The sequence below is a fragment of the Saccopteryx bilineata genome, chromosome 3 (genome assembly GCF_036850765.1).
Source record: "Saccopteryx bilineata isolate mSacBil1 chromosome 3, mSacBil1_pri_phased_curated, whole genome shotgun sequence".
NCBI lineage: Eukaryota > Metazoa > Chordata > Mammalia > Chiroptera > Emballonuridae > Saccopteryx > Saccopteryx bilineata.
Window position 1 is genome coordinate 76,703,536 of NC_089492.1, and position 25,772 is coordinate 76,729,307.

Here is a 25,772-nt window from a genome sequence, read left to right on the forward strand (position 1 = left end):
CCCAGCAGCTTTCTCTAAATTTGCGTGCGGCTGGGACTCCAATGCTGCGCCCGCTCTGCAGAGCCCGGGCGCCCAGCCCCACACCCTGTGGCCTGGCCATGGGGCACACCCTCCTCCCTGTCCCGGTGTGAGCTGGCAGCTAAGACCCCAACCCTGACTATGCACTAAGGGCATGTTCAAATGAGCCACTTTTGGTCTTCCCAAACACCAAAAGAATTTTAACAAGCCTTTATATAAAACTGACCTTTATTGCAATTAAAAAAGAACAAAGACCATTTGACAAGTGCCTTTAATTACAACGTACCTGCAATTTACATGTAATTATACTTTACACATAATATGAATAAGATCCATTACATGTAAACGATAAGATATTAGAAGTTAAACTCCAGCCTTTGGGGAACATTCAGAATAAAAAATACTAAGGGCAGAAACATAGAAAACAAGTAACCATTTCAGTTCTTAGGTACCATCACTGAATTAATGATCAAGACCTGCCCCCTCCAAGAGAGTTGTAAATAGGTATCTTTTTGAAACTTACTTTCAACATGACTAACAGTATTGCTATTGAATAAGCCCTAAAGAGAATAACTGGATCATTAAAATCATGAAAAACACCACGACATTAATTTGTATAGCACCTTCCTTCTAGAGTTCAAAGCATTGGTATTTCTCTACCTTATTTGTCCCCATAACATCCCCATGAGGTAGGCAATGGTTGGTATCATTGTCTCCATTTCGTACATGGAGAAACTGAGGCACAAAGAAGTTAAATCGTTTGTTCAAGGTCACATAGTAAAGTGAACAGGGACCACAGAGCTGTGAGCTTGTCTCAAAAAAACCAATGCTTCTCTTCACATTTTTCCCCTCTGAGAATTTAATTCGACACTTCATTTTTCCAAGGAACAAAGAAATGTGCATTTTTTTTTCTACCACAAAAATTGTTGCAATACTATAGTCCAGAAACACACACTCTGGGGTAGATGTTATACTGCTGCTGTACTGTTCTAGAAAGAGTTTAGATGAAGTCTTTTGTTGGGTTTGTTTTTACCATTATGAGGAGTTTCTTTTCCTAAAGTCAGAAGTCTTTAAATAAAACTTTTGGAATGATGCATCTAGTGACTAACACATGCTAGTTTTATTTTTTTCTAAGATTTTTAAAGGGTTTTATTTATTCATTTTAGTGAGAAGAAAGAGAGAGAGAGAGTGAAAGAGAGAGAAAGAGAGAGAAGGGTAGGAGCAGGAAGCATCAACTCCTGTATGTGCCTTGACCAGGGAAGGCCAGGGTTTCAAACCAGCGACCTCAGCGTTCCAGGCCGACGCTTTAGCCAGTGCACGACCACAGGTCAGGCTTGTCACACGATAGTTTTATTAGCCATATTATGCTGTCCACAAACCAGATTGATTCCTGAACTTATAAAGAAGAAATACCTAAATAATAATTTAAATCTTTGAGACAGCCTTTCTCATTTATATCTACTTACAGTTTGCCCCTTAAGAGACACAGAATGGTAGACAAGGAGTTGGAATAATACATTTTCCAGACACACAAATGGATGGGGCGAGGAAATCTTGCTTGTGTCACTTAGTCCAAATTTTACTTCTCATCCCTGCCCTGCCCCCCTTCCCCCAGAATCGAGTGTGTAGCTGATACTCAGAAAAAAAAAAGAAAAGAAATTGAAAACAAAGTCTCAAAGTCTGAAGCATACAGGACTCTCTCAAATGCTTGCTGACATGAACAGAAAATTCAGCTTCCCTGACGTTTTTCATCTGCTCCTCTCTAAGAGATGAGCACCATCCTGCCACTGTTCAGGACCCTGGGAGGCCGCCATGGAGTAGCCCACTAGATCAGCTTTCTTGTATGGCTCCAGGTGATACAAGACAGGCTGATGATGTTCCAGCATAAATATTAAAAAGTAAGCAAGCTTGTGGGAAGGTCAAGAATATCACGTCAGATTCATTTATGGGTTCTACATGAACAGTACATGAGAACCTGTTAAAGGAATGTTCAAAGTCCCTTACTGACCCACGTGGGCCTCTGGTGTCAGTCCCCTGGCCTAGGGGCTTCCCTGCTGTCCCCTCCTACCTCCTACCTCAGTGGGGACCTAAGGTGAAAAAATTCTCTTTAAGCTTAAGAAAGGAGAAATGAAAGCATTTGTTTTACACTCATGGTTTCCAACTTGTGTTACAAAAAAGAAAAGAAATAAAAGCAGACATATGACTAGACAGTTCTGGTGTGTAGACCCCAGGGGCCAAGGCTAATTTCTCTTTTCTGCTTAATTGTCTTATTAAGGGTGACAAATTGGTGCATTGGGTGGACTTATAAAAATTAAATGGATAAAGAGAATGAGAAGTTAATTTGGAAAAGATAAAATACTCTGGAATACCCATTCAAATAATTAACTATGATGTTAAGTTCACTTAAGAGTGAATTTGAAAAAAATCCAAACTAAACAGAACTATCAAGGCTAATGGTGGTGGATCCTAAGGTGTCCAGACCCTCAGCCACTAAGGAACCATTCTCCTGGTCGAGTCCCTAACGGGGGCTTGGTCTCGCACTCCAAACATCACTTTGTCTAGAAATGGCTGGGGGATTCAGGGTCTGGTAACTCCAGTTAGATGTTTGAACACCCTCACTTTCTTGGGACCCAGTAGAGTAACTCAAGCTGGTTATAACTAACATAACTCACAAGAAGTATGGCCCGGGGAGGGGGAAATGGGACAGCAAGAGTTCAATTTGCTTTATAAATGATTACTTCTAACAAGAAAGGGTTTTTCCCCCTCCCCTTATAATCAGCACCCTACTTTACAGGAACCTATTGGTCCACTGTCATATGATGAGAATTCTTCTGCATCTGTGAGAGTGAGTACGCAAAAGAATTTCTCAAAAGCTCCTCTCCACGGCCCCAGCCCTGCAGGGCCGACCATTCTCACGAGAGAGGTAGGTAAGCTCATACCTAGTTGAGCAAAGCTCATGACAAAGAACACCCAGCATGTGTTTCCCGGGGCGTACCTGTGGCTTCGCCTGGGCAGTCTGCCATGCAGGAAAATGAGCTGGCCAGAGCTGCCTGCTCACCTGGGGGTGGGGATGCTCTATGCTGGGAAGCTGGGGCTGCGAGTGGTATTGGAGGAGACAGGGAAGACAGGACATCCTGGGAACCGCAGACTTGGAGGTACAGCTGTGTGTGTGTGTGTGGGCGTGGCTTGGGTGGGGAACAGGCCCAGGCGTCATGCTGTGCAAAGTGACAGCAGGTAATTTGTGCAGGAGCCTCAGGGAGGAGGGAGGAAACAGGGCCTTTCTGCCCACCGTCTTTTAGACTAGAGTCAAGGGCGGGAAAAATTTTAAGCTGTGGAAGCCAACAGGAGATATTTTCAGACTAAAACTAAGGTTTAGATATTCTCAGCATTAAAAACAACTTTCCCACTCTGTTGTAACTTGGACAGTTTGACAGTGACAGAGACCTTTAGAGACATTGAGTCAAAATGCCACTCAGTGTCATGAATCCTTTTTGAGTCAGAGAAGTACTTTAAAACTGATCAGGACCACCTAACAGAAATGAAGTCACTTTTTTGGGGGAAACTATTTTTACGAGGGGAAAAAATGCACGAACAATGAAATGCAAATTCCTATTTGTTTAGCTGTATTTCAAACTTCCCCTTAACACACAAGGTATGTTAAATACAACACAATTATTTAAAAAGTAACAACATTAAAAAATGTACTGTTGTCAATTTTACAATTGAGCAAATACTAGCCTTTATAATTCATTACACAAGGTGATGAAACACCCAGAGTACAACATACTTTTTAAAAAATACCCATAATATTTAAGTGGTGAGCGCACACACACACACACACACACACACACAAAACAACAAAACAAACAAACAAAAAACTCTAAGTGCATTACGATAAATGATTACCAAATTGAATGCTTTTTTTTTTTTTTAAACTTGTCCTTTTAACAAAAATGCATTCTCATTTCACCTGGCATGAAGACGGATCTGAACTGCCATTTCTTAGTTAATTAAAAGTAGAACTTGGAAAACAATGAAGTACTTTATAAATATTAGAGACTTAAACTGAGCAGTGGGGTAAAAAGCACTTAGGAACGTTTGTTCTCTTCCGGACCTTGATCTTACTTACTTTCCTTTGGAAACTCCAGGTGAAGTCTCTAATTTATCATGGCTTCTGGACTGATCCCTTTAAGTCCAACACTTTCTAAGTGCAAAACACCCCCATGGGATCAGGAGTTTCCACTGCATTGCAAACAAAGCCCTATTGGATATCATAGACACATGTTCCTATTTTCACATCAGTAAGTTATTAACAGCAAACACTCCACTTTAACATCGCCCAAGGGCACAGTGCGGCGAGTCTTGTCAAGATTTCCAGGAAATAACCATCAGTACCTACTGGGCTTCCAGCCGCCACAGTGGAGCTGGCCGGGCACCAGGAATCAACACTTCCAGAGGAACGGAGTCACATTATTATAAGAAGCACTGAAAACTGTCATGGACTCGTTTATAAAGTCCTCATGCAGGCTTGCACTGAAACTCTGAGAGTCCAGCCTGGCCACCATCCCACAGCTGTTACTTTATATGTCACACTCCACTCACCACCTGCCCGTGGACCCTGCAGTTTCTGAGGAGAGCACAAGAAAGCAGTCCTGCGTGGTAACGGGTTCTGCTTCTGCTACCTGGTGGGGTCACCCTGCTGGGGCTCTGCTTCGGCTCACATGGATTTCGTAGCTTTTGGCCATATCTCTTCTCCAACACCTGTCTGAGGACACCTGCGTACATCTCCCACGGGGGCTGAGTATAGAGCGAGTCACGTGAATAACAAAACTACTAAACACACCACTGCCGCTCAGCTCAAAGAATTGTGGGCACGATTTGAAATCTGAATACATTCATCAGAAAAAATTAAATGAGGGCAACTAAAGAATGTTTTCCTATAATTACCAAATGAAAACTATTGGAGAACTGTTGTTTTTGTTCCGATTTTATGATGATAGTCTTCATACTAGTAAAAGAAACATCCAAAATACATAATAGGATAATAGGCCATGCCCTTATTAATTCAGCACCAGAACACACATATGAATGTATGGATATGTGTGTATATACATCTTCTTTATATATAGTTTAATACGGGTTCAAGTTAGTGAATGCTCTAATTAGAAAAAATAAAAATCTGATGTGAGAAACAGAGATAGTGACACGTTGAGGTTAAGTTTTACTTCTTTGAGTCAACTACCTATTGTTAATTAACTCTAATTTAACTCTTGTATTTTGAGGGCAAGTAAATAAGTAATCTGCTTTCCCCCCGGCAAAGGAGAGCAGTGCCGTCCAAAGCTTTACTGGGACTAATGATGCAATCTCGGGCAGGACACAAGTACCTGTGGGAAACACCTACAAAAATGACTTTCTTCTCGGGTTTCAATGTTCCTCAAACATTTCACACAAAACAGGTTACACTTCTCTGCTGACTATATTCAAGACACAGTGAGAGCAACAGAAAAAAATTTTTTCTAAGCTTTAAAACTCTCTGAACAAAGACCAAGACCCTACTTTTAGGTAAGATAAGTTTGCACTTCTGATTTGTGAGATGAAAAAACTTTCCTAAAATTTATTTTTATCTTTTTTGTATAATTTCATATAATCTAGGTTATTATAATTGAATGCATAATACGGATGTCAAAGTGGAATTCTAAAGATACACTAAATTCTTTTTTTTTATAATTACCTTTCATACATAGCATTTAACTCAAGATGAAACCCCTTTTGAAAGAAGCTGTAGGTTTTTTCCCCAATGATGGTAGCTCAGATTTTCAACAAATACAGTAAAAGTGATGGCATTTATGAAATACTGAACTCTAAGGTCAAAACCATGATGCTATATTAATACACATCCTTCACTAAGGTGCTGATAGTCTACAGAACACAGCCATCTCCTGAAGCTACCCCCCACGCCCAACCCCCTTGCCGGTCTGTCCTGGAGGACCTCGTTGCTCCTTCTAAAGCACACCTAAAACACTTTATGTCCCAGCTTATCCTTAGCACTGGATCTCAAATCAAGAGAGATGTGAGGATGTCTTTTCTGGCTACATTGCACAGCCTGTATTTCAACACTTCTTTGGGGAAACTCTGATAATGAAATTTCAAGAGGCAATGACTATTTACAAGCAGCTTCTCTCTCTAGAAATGGTTTTACACTTAAGAGATGATATCCACTTCCCTGGCAATCAATAAGACATCATGAAATACAATAAATTTTTGAGTGGCGAGGCATTTTATAAAGGACATGACAGCCATGGGCACGGTGCCAGGTGGGTGTGACGTGGCTATCACTGTGCACTAAAGGAACCCCGTGACACAGAGACAATTGTTTCAAACTCATTAACATTAAGCAGTGAAGAGCGCCAGGCAAACGGTGCTGACGAAGGGTGTGCGTTCAGAGGGCACGGGTCTTGCACCGTCCTGATGTACTCCCTAATCTAAGGGTATCCCAATTTGTCTTCTCATCAGTGGTGCCTGTGCTCCTCGGGCACATGGAGTCTTGAAGCGAGAGACAAGACCAGGCGGGCTGGAAAATAATAACAGACAACCGGTGTGCACCCGCAGAGCTTGGTTTACAATTTCAGACACGTGTTGCAGAGCGGTCCAGCTCAAGCCAGGTGCAGGGGTGGGACACGCACTCCACTGAGCAGCGGGCCCCTCCAGCGTTCAAATGCTTCCGACAGCATTCTTTGTCACAACGAGTGACCATACAAGAGGAGGATGTCACAGCAGTATAGGAGAACGGCCTGTCTCTCTGTTTTCCCTCTAACAGTGGAGGAAAGACCCCTCTCTGCAGCCCACACTGCCTAGTAGCATTTCAACCGGATTCTTTAAAAAAAAAAAAAAAGTAAACAAGTTTCCTGAAGCTGGACTCATAAAATCTAAAGAGATGACAAAATTTAAACTGGACTGATCTCTCCCTCTGAGTGACTATAAACACTGATTTCTGTAAAACGAAGGTGGGGAAAAATAAATCCCAAGAGACAATTTGCACGGGCAAGAACTGGACTACAGAGTTCACCGCCGTTTTCTTCAAACTGTTACCAACCTTAGGACAGGGGTCCCCAAACTACGGCCCGCGGGCCGCATGCGGCCCCCTGAGGCCATTCATCCGGCCCCCGCTGCACTTCCAGAAGGGGCACCTCTTTCATTGGTGGTCAGTGAGAGGAGCATATTGACCATCTCATTAGCCAAAAGCAGGCCCATAGTTCCCATTGAAATACTGGTCAGTTTGTTGATTTAAATTTATTGTTCTTTATTTTAAATATTGTATTTGTTACCGTTTTGTTTTTTACTTTAAAATAAGATATGTGCAGTGTGTATAGGGATTTTTTTATAGTTTTTTTTTTATAATCCGGCCTTCCAACGGTCTGAGGGACAGTGAACTGGCCCCCTGTGTAAAAAGTTTGGGGACCCCTGCCTTAGGAGGTAAACCTTTGTGACGCTGACAACGCACGGTCACCCTTCGTCCGATTTTGTTCTTCTTTCCACTTTTTACCATTTTGAATGTTTCAATATTTTCCATTACAAATCATTTAGGCTTGTTCCACTGATTCCTCCGAGTGCTACATGATTTTTGATCAGGAGCTCCACGTACCATTTGAAAAGTCTGAGTCTTTAAACACCTTCAATGTTTTAAACACTTGGTCAGAAAAAAAACGATAATGGTGACTTGTAACTACCTAGCTTATGTGCTTTATGGGGGTCATTTCACAATGAGGGTATAAATCATTGTACATAAAATCAAAATATACTGCTCACAAAAATTAGGGGATATTTAAAAAGAATACGAAGTGATAAGAAAAAAGAAGCACTTGATTTTTTTTCTTATTAAACAAGAACATCAGAAAAGTAAACGACAAATCAAAGAAAGTTGTTCGATTAAGCAAATGAAATGCAAAACCAACTTTTATTTCATTGGTGAAAATGCACTGTACAAAAAGGCTGAGAGTACTGGAGTGTCTGCGTGTTCCCTGATCCCCTAATTTTTGTGAGCAGTATAGTTAATACATGTATATACACTTTGTTTTTTCCTGGCACTTTCTAGAAATTAGGCATTAAACGTAAAACAGCTTAGACATTTAGATAACAAAAATAAAGGTTTACATTTTCATCTCAGCTAGATTACCTTTGGGGCAGCAGTTCACACGTCCCAGAACCCAAGCTGCTGGCCTGGCCGCGGGGATCATCAGAAACGCACACGCGAGTCCACAGCCCTTCAGAGGCGGCCGTCGTGGGCCATCCACACGTGTGGTCTGCGTCCTGACGTGGAGATTAAGGCGCTCTGTTTTGGAGGAACAGGCTCTGGGAGGACACAGGTGGAGAAGCGTCACAGCATTCACCTCAAATACTGCAAAGGTTCTGAAGTTTCAAATACTGAGGGAAGGAAAAAAAAAAACCTTGTGGACTAGAAAAATAAAATAAAGCCTCTAAAAATGACTTCAAGTCCTCTGGGAGAAGCTGCTGCCACGGCACGCCTATGTCAGAAGGCGTGAAGACCCAGGACCCGCGCGGGGCACCATCCCCCGGAGGTGACCGGGGGGCTGACGGCACCAGCAGCCACGGTTTGTCACGACCCAGAATCACCTCCGTGGCAGGCGAAGGCCAAGCCCTGTGGTGGGCGAATTTCCTTGGAATGAACCGGTAGAGACGAGGCGATTTCAGGGGAAAAACAACAGACGGCAACCAGAGGAGGAAGGAGGGAGACCTGGCTCTTCTGAACGGCAGTATTTAGGCAGGTAGAGTCGTGGTTCCTCCCGTGACAGCCAGGACCTGCTCTCAGGGCGCAGGGACACGGGAGTAGGACGTGAGCTTGGGTGTGACCATGTCTGGCAGGCAGGGCACCTTCCTGTCCCTGGAGGGGAAGAACTGTCCTGTTGTCTTCACTGTCCTCAGTTGTTGATGCAGCAGCCTGTCGAGTGGAAGGGACATGGCTCCTGTCTGCTTGTCCCCCACCGCCGGCTGGCCAGAGGCTGTCTGTCGGGGCGTCTGCTGGGCCGCTAGAGCCTGGTGACGTCTCTGCACTGCTGCAAGTCCCCAATGCTCTCGTAGTCATTCTCCTTCGGGAAGGGGCCGTGGTGGCCGTCGCTCTCCAGGGCGGCCCTCTCGTCCTCTCGGCGCAGTGCCTGGATCGCTTCGTAGTCGGGCTCGGGCTCCTCCTGTGGTCTCCCAGCCGGTGCCAGAGTGCTGACGCTGTTGGGAGTTTTCTCGAAGTCTTTAACTGTCGCGTAGAGGTCACTGCAGGATGACGGGGACCTCTGAGCAGCTCCTGGGCCGGGGGTGCAGCAGGACCCGGGTGCTTTGAGTAACTGTCCTGACTTATGCCCGGGCTGTCCGGGTTTATTAACGGATGAGTACATGGCTGAGATCTAGAACACAAAGAGCGAATCAAATAAAAAAGCTTCAGGCTTGACCTGCCGCCCTCACTTCTAGTGACACACTAGATACACGGCACTCCAGCATGTGTGCGCCCCTTTAAGAATTCTGTCCTGATTCCCATCCCCAAGCTTTACTGAGATATTACAGACATACAACCCAGGAAAGTGTAAGGTGTGCAGCCTGAGGACTTGATACACATCTACACTGGGAAATGGCTACCTGAGTAAGGTTAGTTAATATCTCCATTATCATGTTACCATTTTTGGGCTGTGTGTGTGGTAATAACATTTAAGCTCTAATCTCTTAACAATTTTGAGTATATAATATCCTACAGTAGTGTTAACTCTAGTCCCATGCTAGACAGAGTCCCAGAACTTGTTCACCTTGTAGTTGAAAGTTTGTGCCCTTTGACCAACATCTCTCCATTCCCCGGCCCTTGGCCACCACCAGTCTACGTTCTGCTTCTATGACATCAGCTTTTCCTTTTCTTTTTCCAGATTCCACATATATGTGAGGACACAGTGTCTGTCTCTCCTTGTCTGGCTAATTCCACTCGGCATACTGCCCTCAAGGCCCCAACAGGCAGGGTTTCCTTATTTTAATGGCTAAATCCTATTCCACCATGTATATATATTTAAATGTTATATATGTGTTCTACACAACTATAGAATCACATTTTCTTTCTCCGTTCATCCGTCGATAGACCCTGAGGCTGCTGCCAAGTCTCGGCTTCCGGGACTGATGGTGAAACGCACACAGGGGTGCAGGTGTCTGTCCTTAGGAGACAGTGATTTCATTTCCTTCACATAAATGTCCAGAAGTGGTTTCTTTCTTGTCTGTACAAGTCCTGGAGGACATCACCAGGGCACAGTCACATCTTCAAGGTTGTAGGTGGACCTGTCACGCTGGCACACAGCCACGAAGACCTGGCCCTCTGTGGTCTGCTGAGGGTGTGGCCTGGGTGGGCGGGCAGCTCAGAGCCCCAGGGCTCAGTACAGCAGCACCCTGTTTTATCCCATATCAGAAGGGCCATTCACCTGAAATAGGGTTCTACTGCTTTATTCAAAAAAAAAAGGGGGGGACAGAAAACATGAATAAGACAAGTGATTCTCTAACAGTGGGCTCCGAACCAGCCGCAGCAGGATCTGGGGATTTAGGAGAAAGGCAAATTCTGATCTTGGAAGCACGGAGCCCAACACTCCAGGGCTGGGGCTGCACTCTGCTGCCCACTGACATGTGGGGGCCCCTGAACGGGACTTGGATGCTCTTGGCTCCATCGAAGAGGTCAGGAGCGGAGTCCGGCTCTGCTCGGCAGGACATGGGAATCTGTGAGAGTGTGGTCTGTGATTTCTTGATTTCACTGCAGACTGTTGGTTAAGTAAATGTTTACAGATAGGGCTAAGCTTCCTCAGTGAGAAAATTGCATTCTTCTTTGCAACAGGCCCCCTCAGAAAGGAAACTGGAGACATGCCATCGTGGGAACACCCTTTCCTATGCGAGGAGCAGGCTGTTTTCCTAGCCCCGCTACAGAGCTTCATGAACATACCCCATAGATGCTCTCCTATCGAGAGCAATTAAACTCTCAACGGTAATGGTGGAGTAGATGTGTGGATTAAGAGATTACCTGGGTACTTTTTTATTGTTAGGCATCATGGCTGGAAATACACAAACATATCTTTCACTACCTGTGCTTATCTTGGCCACAGTGACTGATTTATCCAAATACCCGGGAAATAAGTGAACATACTTCCTGACAGACTCTCGGCTTTGCAAGTGCAGAGAGAGCTTTTCCTGCCTCCGCACTGCCCACATGCTGTGGGTGTGGCTCCAGCTGGCCTCCCAGGCGTCTGAAGACTGGTCTGCAGCCTGCCGGCTGGTCATTTGCATGAGGATCGCTCTCTCTCGCGCTCTCTCTCTCTCTCTCTCTCTCTCTCTCTGCAGGCTGGGGGCTCACGGTTGCCAGGCCTTGCCTTGCTCTAAAGGTTTAGTGACAGAAATACTCTCTGGGAAGCTCTGGCCATGCAGATCAGACCATCCAGACGACTATTCAATTAATATTCTCACCTTAGAGGTTTTAATGGAAAAACGACTCTCAACATGAAGACATAGTTTCTTTGAATTTAGGAAGAATTTAAAAACATCATCTGCTTTTCATGGTGAAGTGTGAACACATGGTACATTTTATCCAAAAAGTAGTCTAAGCCGAAATGTGGACAGATTATCAGGGGGTGAAATTGTGGATGGCAGCTTGAGGGAGCCGGCACACTACACGTTCACTCTCTCCTTCAGGGGTAGCGTCAGGAGGACAGACGCACCTTTACCTGGACTGTAATGGCAGGAGCCGGCCCCTCACCACTGGGTCTGTTTCTCTCCTCAAATTCCTCCCCCATGGAAGAAATGCCCTTTCTAAAAAAAAAAAAAAAAAAAAAAAAAAAAAATACTGGCTTTTCCATTAACTTGCAACTTAATACTATCCCTGGGAATGCACCTAATGTGTGGAGGGTATCACTGTAAATTCTCCCTCTTACAAGTTTCTAGCGTCTCCTAACACGCCTTTTGGACATCTCTGCCTTCCTGCTTTGTGTGCAGGTTTCTCTCCAAGCCCTTAGCATTAAATTCTTTCTCTTTACAACGCATTTAGCTTTACAACTTTTCTCTTTAAAATCGTCCATTTTTTTATTACTTGGCCTATCAATCATGTTCTCATAAATTACTCTCTTCCTAGCTCCCATTTCTCTGCTTTGGGTAATCAACACTTTTCTCTGTCATCCTGTGAAACTGAGGGGACAGTGCTTCCAACCTGTGTCTCAGTTTCTGTCTGGACCATGTAATGTTACACAAATAGAGAAATAAATGACTTCTGCACTTATTTTTCTTATCATCTTCCTCAAATGAATACAAATATATATGAATCACAGTTCTCTATTTTACATTAAAAATTCATTAGTATAACTAGGTCCTATTTTCAAAAGCCACAAACGTAAGATAAGAAGAAAAGTAATTTAAAATTTTACATGGTCATGGTTTATTTTGCATAGGCTCCATTTATAGATCTCTTATATATTCTATTTTCTGGTCCCCAAAGGGTTGGCTCTGGCACAGAGTGAGCAACGCTGGAGGAAGGCCAAGGACCCCCACGTCACCTGGGCTCAGGCAGAGGGCACGGTGGGTGGGAGTCCCCTGAGGGGCAGCCACAGTGGAGACGGAGACTAGACACATGAAAGAAACCATTTGGAGATGGAATTGAAGGGACCTGGCTACTGGCAGCCTCTGAGGACGGTGAGGAAAGTGAGGTGTCAAGGATAACTCGCAGGGTGGTGGCTAGATGGTGGGTGCACTTCCTGGGGAGCAGCCCTGAGGGTGAGCGACAGCCCCCAGGGCAAGCACTTCCGCTCCGTGACCCTTCCATTTGGGGTTGCGATGTTGCCTGCAGTCCTCCCAGCAGAGCCCGGGATGGGAGGTGGTGCACATGCGCACGCACATCAATCACTCTTGTACACGGACACAGTCCACTGCGCTGGGATTCCAGCTGCTACTTGTGGCCAATCAGTGAAGGCAGCGCACTCTTCTGTCTGCCACAGCGTGACAGCATAACACACACGCACTGGCGTTCACTGCGCCCACGCTCCACTGACCTTCAACCAGTGACTTCCAGCCCTGGAGCTTGGAAGAACCCGCGAGCCTTTCGCGTGGGCGGTACGTCTGGCCCGGCCCAGCCAGGAACCCGCGTCCTGAGGTTCCCTACTCTCTGCCCCCAGCACCCCTCACTTAGACGGGCTACCTCAGTCTCCCCATCCCCCCATCCCTGGGTCAAATCCCTTCCATCCCTCATCCATTCCAATTTCCTATATTTTCCAACCAATGATGAACTCCCTCCTCACGTGGACTCTGGAATGCTGACTAGACCTCCACACCTGCATTTCTCTCCTCAGGCCCCTCTCTGCTCCTCCTGTCTCGACTTTCCTGACCCTTCCTTCTTATTCGGTTTCTTTTACCTGGCTGACCTGTCCCTCCCCTCTGCCAGTCCCTCCATCTGAGCCATGACAAAGCAACGTCCGAACCCTGAGCTCCAGACATGGGCTTCAGAGAATATTTTTGCTTTTCCCGACAAAGGGTTAAGTAGCATGTGGTCATTCAAGGAGGGATGCTCCCTGGTTATTGAAAAGGCCACAAGACTCACCTCTTCTTCTGTGAGAGTCGGGTCTTCTTCGCGGGACTTGTATGACAGGGTACTGAATCTCTGTTAGGAAAACAGAAACCGAGGGAAGGCAGTATGAAGACAACGATCCAAACTCTCTTTTTGGGTATGTTTTGACACGTCTATCTGTAAAAATGTTCTCAAGTGACTTTTAGGAAATTAATTATTTTCTACAATAAAATTCCATAAAGCACTAGAGGAATAAACACATTAAAAAAATCTATCATGTGATACCTTCCAATTTTGTATTTCAATCTGTAGGTACATATGAGTCAAACAGACCACTGTTTTAATTCCTAATTGTCACTGAAGAACTGATAGTAAAAAACAACAACCACATTTGCTTTACAGAACGCCAGACTTTTATATGTCTACAGTTTGTGAGAGTCATCACAGAGATTCTTCAGTGATCTGGGGACTTTCCACAGCTAATGGAGAAATCGGCTCACACTTTGTGGTCTGCTCCCTGCCTCCTGTCTCAGGGGTTCTGGTTTCTGGTCCACAGTTCCTCTCTTTAACACATCTCCCTGATTTCAACAAACAGGAGTCCTTTCATACCAAGCCTTTTAGTTCTTTGACCTACCCCACCACCCCCGTCCACCCAACCTTGTTCACTGCTCACTTCCTGGCCTTCTAGTACCTGAAACCACAGCCCACAGCCACTCCACATCCCAATGCCTCACCACCCCCTTCAGACTAGCATGCCACATTCAAGATCACTCCTTCTAGAACCCAATTCTAACAGTCGTCCAACGCCGTCAGCTCTGACCCCTTTATCCAATGTCTGCTTCCCCTGGGTGCCTTTTCTTGCTGTGCTAGGAGCGCACCCTGCATCATAACCACACTCTAACCCCTCAGCTCCTGGGCTACTGGTGAGCTCACCTTCTTGGCAAAAAGCCTTCTCTGCTTAAACATAAACTTTACGTTCGTTTTTTTTGTTTGTTTGTTTGTTTTTTTTGTATTTTTCTGAAGCTGGAAACGGGGAGAGACAGTCAGACAGACTCCCACATGTGCCCGACCAGGATCCACCCAGCATGCCCACCAGGGGGCGATGCTCTGCCCCTTCGGGGCGTCGCTCTGTTGCAACCAGAGCCACTCCAGCGCCTGGGGCAGAGGCTAAGGAGCCATCCCCAGCGCCTGGGCCATCTTTGCTCCAACAGAGCCTCGCTGCAGGAGGGGAAGAGAGAGACAGAGAGGAAGGAGAGGGGGAGGGGTGGAGAAGCAGATGGGTGCTTCTCCTGTGTGCCCTGGCCGGGAATCAAACCCGGGACTTCTGCACGCCAGGCCGACGCTCTACCACTGAGCCAACCGGCCAGGGCCTACGTTCGTTTTATTAGCGTTGGTTTTACGAAGGAAAAAAATTAGATCGTTGGTGTATTTTCCAACTATGTTCACTCTCACGGGCACTCTCAGCAGCTGATTTTGTGGGTAATATGAAAGGCTGAAACACTATAATGAGTGATGTACCTACTGTGCTCTATCTAATCACAGCCAGGGTTCACCTTTGGACCACGAACTCCGATGGTTTTAAAGGCTACTATTGACTGACTAATCCCTCCTTGGCCTTCCTAACAAAACCTGAGAGCAGCAAACTTACTCTTTTTCTGTGTAGAAAATAGAAACTAGTTATTAGTCCCTAAAGAAGATTCTACTTACATCCCAGGAAATAGGGACGGCTGAAGATGAGAATTTCAAGTGGCTGTAGACTCGCAGCTCAATCACAGATTTTAGAGCTTTGCTGGCTATCTTAAACTTGAGGTACAGGTTACTGTTTAGAAATTGTTGCAAAATAAAATCTCTCTTTCAATTTAATAAAAGTATATACTTAATCAGACACAAGGAGTTGCACCCGGGGGTCTGTTTCCTCATGGATGTTCCTGGCTTTGACGTCTGGGACTTGGAGAGGATCAGGTCATCTCACCACTGGGGGTGACAGAAGGACTAAATGTGTGGCCAAGGAGTTGGGTCTCTCGACTTAGTTCTAATTCCTCAAAAGGAAAAAAACAACCCCGGGACCCCACTCGATATGCTGTAAACACTAGAAATATTCAGATAAGGAGCCAAGAGAAATATTTTATAAGCACGAGGGTTCTGTCTCTTCCTCCTCAGAGGAGACGTGAAACACAGCTTAAACCAGAACCACTTGCATCGTTCACTGAAGCCGAACGTGGCTGTCTGTGTTTCCCCGAATGACGCGCCAGGGAAAGCCCCGGCGTGACCGGATGCCCGCTGTGACAGGGGCAACGTGCAGCTATGTCAGACCTCACCTTGTTGGTCTCGCTGGTCCCCTCTGGGGCGCTTTCTTCACCTGCCTTCCTGTCTTCTTTCTCTTGAAGGTTCTCATTCTCATCCAGAAGTTTCATGGGGACTGGCGGGGGCGCCTCCTCTTCTGGGTCACGGAAAGGCCCCAGGACACTATCTGCGTCCACACTCTGCTGACACTTCTTGTTCCTGTCCACGGAGGCATATTCGGCGAAGTCGGCTCTTCTGTGGGCCGAGGGCCCTGGGGGCTCCTCCAACGTGGAAGGTGCCATGCACTGGCTGCTGGGGCCCTTGCCGGGGCCTGAGGCTGTGGCCACCTCCTTGATCTCCTTCACAGTTTCGTACAAGCAGTCCTCCACCATGTTCTCCTGAGAGGAGCTGTCCTTCAGCACTTCATACGGCCCTTCTGTCCCTACCCCTTGCTCTCCGTCCACGCTGCTCCCGCTGACCATCCTGTCCACCGCACTGTCCGGAGGAATGCTGGGCAGTTCCCGGCTCTGGTGACACTTGGGCTTCCCCGTGCTGTCCTGGGAGTCCAGCAGGTCGGAGACCGAGGTCTGGACCTCCTCGTAATGTTGCATGCAGGCCATAGTGCTGTCTTCTGAGACAACTGCAGCCGACGGAGTAAGGGGGAGAAAGACAATTTCTGAAATAATTATTACAGGGAAGCTGATCATGCATAACGTCAACGTGCTCATCTGTGTTTGACTCTAGGCTGTAAGTTATAGACATTCCAGCTCTCTTTGGGGGGATTAGAAATAGTGTCCCTAAGAATACTGGAGGGAATGATGATGGATCCCAGCCCTTCCGAACTTCCCAGATGCCGTGTTTTAAATATTAAGCCGTCACAGGGGGAACTCTTGCCATCTGGGTCTAGACGTCTGTGTCACAGAGGGCGAACAGGGGGAACTCTTGCCGTCTGGGTCTAGACGTCTGCGTCACAGAGGGCGAACAGGGGGAGGGAACTCTTGCCGTCTGGGTCTAGACATCTGTGTCACAGAGGGCGAACGGGGGAACTCTTGCCGTCTGGGTCTAGACGGCTGTGTCACAGAGGGCGAACGGGGGGAACTCTTGCCGTCTGGGTCTAGACGTCTGTGTCACAGAGGGCGAACAGGGGGAACTCTTGCCAACTGGGTCTAGACGTCTGTGTCACAGTGGGCGAACCAGGGGAACTCTTGCCGTCTGGGTCTAGACGGCTGTGTCACAGAGGGCGAACGGGGGGAACTCTTGCCGTCTGGGTCTAGACGTCTGTGTCACAGAGGGCGAACGGGGGGAACTCTTGCCGTCTGGGTCTAGACGTCTGTGTCACAGAGGGCGAACGGGGGAACTCTTGCCGTCTGGGTCTAGACGGCTGTGTCACAGAGGGCGAACGGGGGGAACTCTTGCCGTCTGGGTCTAGACGTCTGTGTCACAGAGGGCGAACAGGGGGAACTCTTGCCAACTGGGTCTAGACGTCTGTGTCACAGTGGGCGAACCAGGGGAACTCTTGCCGTCTGGGTCTAGACATCTGTGTCACAGAGGGCGAACAGGGGGAACTCTTGCCGTCTGGGTCTAGACGGCTGTGTCACAGAGGGCGAACGGGGGGAACTCTTGCCGTCTGGGTCTAGACGTCTGTGTCACAGAGGGCGAACGGGGGGAACTCTTGCCGTCTGGGTCTAGACGTCTGTGTCACAGAGGGCGAACGGGGGGAACTCTTGCCGTCTGGGTCTAGACGTCTGTGTCACAGAGGGCGAACGGGGGGAACTCTTGCCGTCTGGGTCTAGACGTCTGTGTCACAGAGGGCGAACGGGGGGAACTCTTGCCGTCTGGGTCTAGACGGCTGTGTCACAGAGGGCGAACGGGGGGAACTCTTGCCGTCTGGGTCTAGACGGCTGTGTCACAGAGGGTGAACAACGGGCACTGGAGGAGGACTTGGGTCAACACTGAGCACCTGTTTCTTTGTCAGCGGATGTGCTAACAGGACAACTTCCTAGTTTGGGTAAGCGCTTCTATAAACCAGAACATGCGAAACAAACGTAGGTGCTCTTTCTGTCTGCGGAGCAGCCTGTGGGGGGAGGGGACAGCCAGCAGGCAGGGTGGTCCCAAGTGTGTGCCTGCGACTCAGATCGTCGGGTTCAAACATAGACCCTCGCGACACTGACTGTGATCTCGGGCACACGACTAACCTCTGAGGCACGCAGAATAATGGCTCGCACAGCGTCCGTGCCCCGATTCTCCCGAGCCTGTGAGTGTGCAATGGGACAGGACACGTGGGGAACTAAGGACATAGGTGGGACTATGAACTGAGCTAAGCTGGGGTGCACAAGCAGGTGGGTGTCACTACCAGGGGTAGCCGTGTCATCACGAGGGTCCCTAGGTGAGGTGGGGAGGCAGGACAGTGGGGAGAGGTGTGGAACAGAGGAAGAGGCAGGGATGACAAGGAAAGCTGGGGCCTCAGGAGCTGGGCGAGGCAAAGACACAGATTCCCCCGGAGGACCCAGAAGGGTCCCAGCCCTGCCTACACTCTGAGCGCAGAGCATCACAAACTGCAGCATTCCCGCTGTTCTGAGGGGCTTCCATGGCCACGAGCCACAGTCCCTCACTGCACACTCCAGACAGTAATCACAGGTGTTACTATCACTCAGGACTGATCTCACAGGGAGCAGTCGTGTTACTGTGAGCAACGGCAATCTCACAGGGTGGCTGTTAGGACAGACGAGTTGGCACACACCCCAAGGCAAAGCCACCCGGCAGCCAACAAGTGCACCTCAGCTTTTCATCCAAACGAGGCGACTTTGGCTAAAACTGGTACAAAAAGGGAGCAAGCACGTAGTTCCTAGTCTTGGAGCTACACTTTTGAAGATCCAGTCCTTTCTTAGGCGGCGGGTTCTGCGCAGAAGGCCGGCGCTTATGCAGGACTTACTGTCCCCATTGGTGAGTGCCCCATTCTGCTCGCTGCTGGCGGGAGCGTCCGTGGCCAAGCTGGTTACCGAGCGGCTGAATACCTCCTTGTCCGAGGGCTGCAAGACAGACACACGGCTCAGAGTCAGACACCCGGCAGAGGGGAGTTCCCGCGCCTTTCTCTACAAATTATAACAGCAATGACAAAAATCCACATCCATGACTTTGGTTTAAATGTAGGGAAATGAAATAAACTCCAGCTGCTCAGTGGTACTCGGCACATTTCCAGGGCTCTGCTGCCATGGGTCACACAGATCACCAGATACAGGACACGTCTGTCCAGTGGGACGTTCTGCTAGATGGGGCTGTCCCAGCATCGTCGGGGCACTGGGAATCCTCCCACCGGCGGGTCTGCGGATGGGCCCCATGTGGGTCATGAGGGATCCGTTCCCTCACACGTTGCCCATCACATCCTGCCCCATCCTGCTCCCCGGGTGCTGTGAAACATTCCTCTTTTTAATGGTGAGCCACGCCATGCAAAACATGGGAGAGCATTCCTCATCACCTGATGGGAAGAGACTTAATTCTGTCAGTGACAGATAATGTCACTAACTTCTCAGGCTGTTCCATAACATGCCAAGTCTCTGCTTCAAGGTTTATAAAACAGTCAGACTCAGAAAAGCAGGTCTGTAAGCCTTGCTTATTTTCACAAAGTCAGGGCCCTTGGAGGGGAGAATGGCCTTGGAGACAGAAGGCTTTCTGCTGGGCTCGGATGTGTGGGCACACATAGACTGGCCTGCTGTGCCGAGCTGTGGCTATGGGTGGGCAGCAAGTTGGTAGTTCACGTATTTCTTCAAGTACCCAGCTGGTCCCATGTGGCAGCCTGAACCACCGCTCACAGGGTCTGCCACCGCCTGTCTCCTGGAATGCATGGCCTGCAGAGCCCAAGGGACCCTGGACATGCTCCAGGATTCCACGCGGGAAGTGCTGGTGCAAACAGCCCCGGAAACTCGGCCCTCTGGCCTCGTACACTCTGACTCTGGATCGGGAACCACGTAATAGTGTTGAGCAAACAGCTCACACTGCGTCTGCCTCCAGGGCTCACGATAATCAGAGATTCCATCTAGTGAAGGGTGCTGGGAGATGCTTTCTATGCGAGGTGGCCAGGAACTCAATAAACAGATACTAACGTCACAGAAGGGATATTATACCTGGGTAGGTGCCAGGTGTGAGGCCGGAAGCCTCACAAGTAGAACCACAACAGCCTGACAATCCATCCCGGCTGAATGACTATAACCTGGGCTCCACCCACCTTCTCTTAACTTTTAGGAGAAAATACCCACAGGAACTAGATAACCAGAGACTGTGATGGGGGTGAGACAGGGTGAGGGGGTGGTGCTGAGAGCCCACAGCGGGTGCACCAGAGCACAAGGGAGGTAGACCCCAGGACTCCCCAGAAGAGAGGGTCCTGGCAGCTTTCTGCCTGCTCAGACACATTAGCCAGGCAGGGCGGCTGAGCCTGCAGGCCCTCCGAGTGAGCTCTGAGCCTGCCTGCAGCCTGCGTGCTTTACACCCTCACCCAAGAGAGTTGACTCTACATGGACCACCTGACCTTGTGAGGCCATCAGGGACAGGAAGTGCACTCTCTGCTTCAGCGGAGACCTCAAGGCAGGACCCCAAGGAAGCTGGCCCTGCAAGCATGTGGTAGGCCCACCTCCAGCTGCTGGAATGACTCTGTAGGTCAAGGGCATGTACCTGAGTGGGGAGCACCAGGCAGGACCAGGACAACAGGGACCAGGCCGTTCCATACCAGTGACCTGAGATGCCTTGGGCTGGCCAGGACTGGTCAGTCACTGAGGGCTGTGGAAGCCCAGGAGGGCAAGGCCATGCCTAGAGTGTCAGGCTGCCAGGCTGTGCTTAGCTTGATGGTCAGTGGTTATGGGTTGAACTATATCCTCCCCAAATTCCTACACCAAAATCCTAGCCCTTGATACCTTAGGACATGACTTATTTGGAAATGGTCATTGCAGATGAAACCAGTTAGGTCACACTGGAGTTTTTATAAAAAGGGGAACCTTGAAGAGAGACAGCATGACAGGAGGATGCATGACAGCAGAGAGAACACCACGTGACGCTGGAGGCACCGAGGATGCCGAGACGGCCAGCAGGCCACCAGACTCTGGCAGAGGCCTGGGAAAGACTGGCCCTCAGAACCAGCCCCGCTGACACCTGGATCTCCAATTTCCAGCCTCCAGAGCTGAGACAATAAATTTAATATTTAAGCCACCGAGTTTGGGGCCCTTTGTTATGACAGCCCTAGAGAATGAGCCCAGGAGCTGGAGTGGGGTGGACGTAAAGGGAGACACCCCCACGTAGCTGGGGCTCTCAGGGTCTGTCCAGGAGCTGCTCAGTGGCATCCGTGTCAGAAACCCTTCCGGCCCCCCAGCTGCTCGCCCAGGCCTCCAGCCGCGGAGTCCGCACCTGCAGCGAGGACCCCGCCCAGGCAGCCTGGGAACCCAGGCCGAGTTCTCTCCTGAGGAAACTGTGAGCTCGCAGGAACACCCTTAGATGAGCGACGGGTGTTTGAAAACACACATACGCACACTCACAGACACATGCACACACGCATACACACGCACACATGCAGATGCAATGCACACTTGTGCATACATGTAGACACATACACAGACAAGCACACACACATGCAGACATGTGTGCACACATACATATAGCCGCAATGCACATGTGGACCTGTGTGAGTAGATATAGACACATGTGTACACATGCACACATGTGCACAAGGCTCACCATGTTCATCAGGTTCTCGTGGTCTCCACTGACAGTTCTCGGCTTCTTCTCTCTGAAATGGAAAACAAGACATCGCCGTGATATCAAACACACCATCTAAAATCAAATGCACGCCCCTTTCCCAGACTAATGTTTATCAACGTTTATATCTCTTTTAAGAACCAACCTTACTTGCCAAGGAAGCAAAGCCGACTGCACTCATCCCTCCTTGGTGGGAAGGTCTGAGGGGGCTGAGTCCCACCCTTTGCTCCAGGGGTGGAAACCACAGGTCCTCAGTGAGAGGACAGAGGCAGGATCCTGAGTAGAAACTGACCGTATCTATAATACTGGAAAAGTGATGCCTTTTTTCCCCAAAGGAAATGCAGACATCACTTTTCTCAATGTGGAGACTTTGCAAAGTCACACACTGCAGTGGGACTCAGAAAAATAATCCAACAAAATACAAATGTTGGCACGTTGGGAAGGGTGCGTGCTCTCAGGATGACTCATATATATTTCCAGTCCATGAAAAAGTCCGTAGAGTAAAAATAGAATTTATTTTTACGCAGGACAGTCTAAAGAAAGCCATCAGCTCTAGGTCGTTTCCCATAGATGTACATGGCAAGAGCGCCACCCAGTGGGAGATTCAATAACTAAAGAAGCTCTATTTCTTTCTGGTCACAGGGTCCCAACCCTGCCAGCCTGGGTTCATCTTGGGCATGCAGGAGGAGGCTCTTGGGCTCCGAGAGTACCCCTCTCCCCTCTTGACAGAGACATCAGTGTAGGAAGCCATATCCAGACTCTTCAATGACACTTGTTGAGTCTCCTGTCAGGTTATCAGAAGGGTGTTGGGGGGTCTGCAGAGGCTCCTCACAGCGCTGACCCACCAGAAGCCGCACGCCTGGGGACAGCCTCTGAACACTGTGAAACCCAGCCCGGTTAGAAAGAACCCTGCTTCCCTCTGCGCACAGAGCTGCAGGAACTTCCAGGGGGGACACTTTGTCCCCAGGGCTCTTCCTGTTGCTCCCCGCCAAAATCAAATGTCAGTTTCACTTAATGAACAGGACAGCGCTGGGACCCTCGGTAGCAGGGAAGTCAGTTCACTGAGCAGACGTGTCCCTGTGACTGTCTACACAGGGGAAAGCTGTGCAGGGCAGGCTTTTCTATAATGAGTCTGCTGGGATGGAAGGTGTCACTTTAAGGTCCCAGCAGACATCGTCGCAGGCCCTTACTTGTCACAGCTGGAGCACAGGAAGATGAGGAAGGTGATGAGGAAGAAAGTGGCGGCAGCTGCCAGACTTCCCCACAGGACAAGCTGCATGTGTCCGCTACCCAGCAGGCCCTCAGAGGGTCCCATGGTGGCAGCAGGAGGTGGCACCGTCTGCAGTCAGTCCTTCAGAGCTGGTACCATCAGGCCCAAGGGCTGCGTCCACCTGCAGAGAGACCAGCTGTGTGAAACAATGGCTCAGGTGATGACGAACCAGCATCCTGTAATTAGTCCTAGCGGGAGGAAGGCTTTACAAGAGTCAGGGAGGTGAGTGCTGTGGACTCGACTGGACCTTTGTCCCCTTGCTGTCCAGGCCCTCGTCTGCTCACCTAAAAGTGTGAACCAGCAAGGTACAAGTGCCTGCACAGCAGGTGAGGTGACAGGTGTCTGACCATTTCCATTTCAGTACGTTTGGGGATAGAATCCTCGATGCCTTTACGTGAGGTAGGACTCCAGGGAACGCACAGCAAACACACAAACGTGTGCTGTTTCCCCCACACCATGTAAAGCACTTATTACATAGCTTTTGCAAATATGAAGTCTGCGTCATCCCCACCTGTCTCCTCAGCTCCCCAAACCTGCTTTTCTTCCAGAAAGTTTGAGGTCCATGCAATTAATGAAACAGAATGTCTTTAGATTCACCCCATAAATAGTTATCTATTCTGAATATACAACTTTATTTTCAGTATACTTTTGCTACACTTCTGTGAATGCTCAGTAAGCACATTTTCAGGTGAGCAGACGAGAGTCTGTGCTAAGAAACACCACCGGCAGTAAACGAGAAATTATGAACAACGGCAAATTAAGCATATGAGCTGTGCTTAGAACATTTTAGCACCTGGCATGTCCCTGGGCCTCTGCTAAATGCTTTCTGCATTTAAATCGCTGCCCAGCCTGTGGAGAGGCACTCACTGCTAACCCCCGTTTTTCTGACAAGGAAGTTGAATGGCAGAGACATTCAGTTCCCCACAAAGTGTCACAGGTGCCGAGTGGCAGGTGAGAGTGGGTCCCAGTCTCTGACTCCAAATCCTGTGGTCTTCGCCCCGACAGGGCACTCCACTCCCTTCCACCTATATTGCTTTTAGACGTACATGGTGAGATTAGCTTTTCAAACTATTTTAAGCCATGGATTTTGAAAAATAGAGTTGCATAATCAAATCAATGATGACCTCTTGTCAGAGAGGTCTTATTTAGAGAATATTTGCTTTGCTCAAGTCTAACTTACAAGGAACAGCCTCAGGCAATGTCAAGTTTCATAAATAAGGTAGGCAGGTAAATTATTTTGTTTTATAGCTAGTCAAAACCCAATAAGGTGTTGTCTTGAAAATAAATGTTGACATTTCCATTCTAGTTTGCTTCCCTGAAAAAGCCGTCACCATGTCTATCACTAGGGAGGCCGTCCGGCTAGCACATGGTGGCTTCACGACACCCAGGACAGCACAAACTGGGACAAAGCCACGTCCACAAGGCGGTTCACCTTGGCCACATCTTCTCCAGGGGCAATAGTCCCCATCTGTCTGAGGAATAACAACAAAAAGCTGGAGAAAAAGCCAGCATGTGGCATATACCTATGACATACACAGAGAATTCTAGAAGACAAGGTGATTATCTTCCTTAGCCCTCAAATCCACAGGGACACTTCCCAATGCTCTGTAGCTACATAAAGGCACAACTTCCTGTGCAGTAGAGGACTTCCTCCACCCTGTGATGGCCTGTAAACACTCTGGACTCCATTGCTGATGGTCACAGTGCCCTGACTCCTCTGCCCTGGGCTGCCCTCACTGACTGAACGTCCCCACCACCTCTCTTAGGATCTGTTGAAACAACAAATGACTCACTTGAAACTTAAGACTACAAATTGGCACCATTTTTGTAGTCTAACTGTTGAAATGCATTTGTTAAAATGCATTCAAGCAAAAAGATATCGTGGCAACCTATGAGTACATCTGGGATAAAGTCTGGCACTAAGGTCCAGAGCACAACACGAGGAACCCGCTGTGCAGGCATTTGCTCCTCGTTCCCTCACTCGTCCACATGGCAGAGTTACCCAGTGGCTGTGAATAAAGTGCCAGGGTCTGAGAAAATAGTTTGCTGGGTGATCTGCTCTAATGCCAGATATGTGTCCGGCAGCGACCGTGAGGTCTGTAGTACCCTCTCCATTTTTGTGTGTCTCTCTTCTTCTCTCTCTCTCTCTCCATGGGGGAGGCCAAGAGAATAGGATGAAATATGTGAGGTGCCAGCCGATCAGAACAGTGTGGAGAGAAAGATGAAAGCTGATTCGTACCAGCTTCTGAACAAAAGCTGTAACTCAGAAAAAAAGTGTGTCCGAACTCCTCGCTCACTCTCTTTCAACTAGAACTGGCTGAAAAGCTACTGAAAGAAATACTTTTGCACTACAGTTCTCATCATAGACAAAAATCTCACAGTGAAAAGAATCATCATCTGAGTCAGATGCACTCTAATCTCCAAGGCCAAGGGCATTTCCACTTCCCAGAAGCCTCTACTGTGGCTAGACAGACCAGGAGCAACCCAGTCCTGTGGGGGCGGGGGTGGGACAGGGGCCACTGCCCTGGGAGGGGTCCTATACACACGACTTTGACCTCATAGCATACCTCCAGGGGGATTATTTGTATTTTAGAGGTAGCCTGTGCCCTGTGACTCTTCCCTCCTGGTCTTTTATTCGGGACTTCTGTTTCCATACTTTTCTGGTCAATTCCTTCTCTGGCCATCACCTACTTAAATTTTGGTGGCTTACCTACAACTGAGACAGATCTGCCCTCCCCCCTGTGTGTGGATGCACATACGTGACTTCTGTGGCCTTCCTCTTCGGTGGGGATGAGACTGGAAGTCTTCTGTGAGTGGTCCAGGGCTTCCCCCGAGTGCGATGGCCTCTCCTCAAGGCCGGGCTCTCATGCAGTGGCTCATGTGCTCAAACAC

The 25,772-nt window shown here is 48.4% G+C and overlaps 1 protein-coding gene across 1 annotated transcript; it reads right to left on the reverse strand.

Annotated features, from left to right (window-relative positions):
* Positions 1–4,236: 4,236 nt before the first annotated feature.
* Positions 4,237–25,772, reverse strand: PAG1 (phosphoprotein membrane anchor with glycosphingolipid microdomains 1). The gene is made up of 7 exons (XM_066266384.1): positions 25,640–25,772; positions 22,801–23,001; positions 21,590–21,641; positions 18,804–18,900; positions 15,907–16,511; positions 13,622–13,681; positions 4,237–9,431 (listed from the first exon to the last, which is right to left on the reverse strand). Exons 2-7 carry the CDS (start codon positions 22,923–22,925, stop codon positions 9,063–9,065), a joined length of 1,308 nt encoding a protein of 435 aa, XP_066122481.1. The 5' UTR covers positions 22,926–23,001; positions 25,640–25,772; the 3' UTR covers positions 4,237–9,062.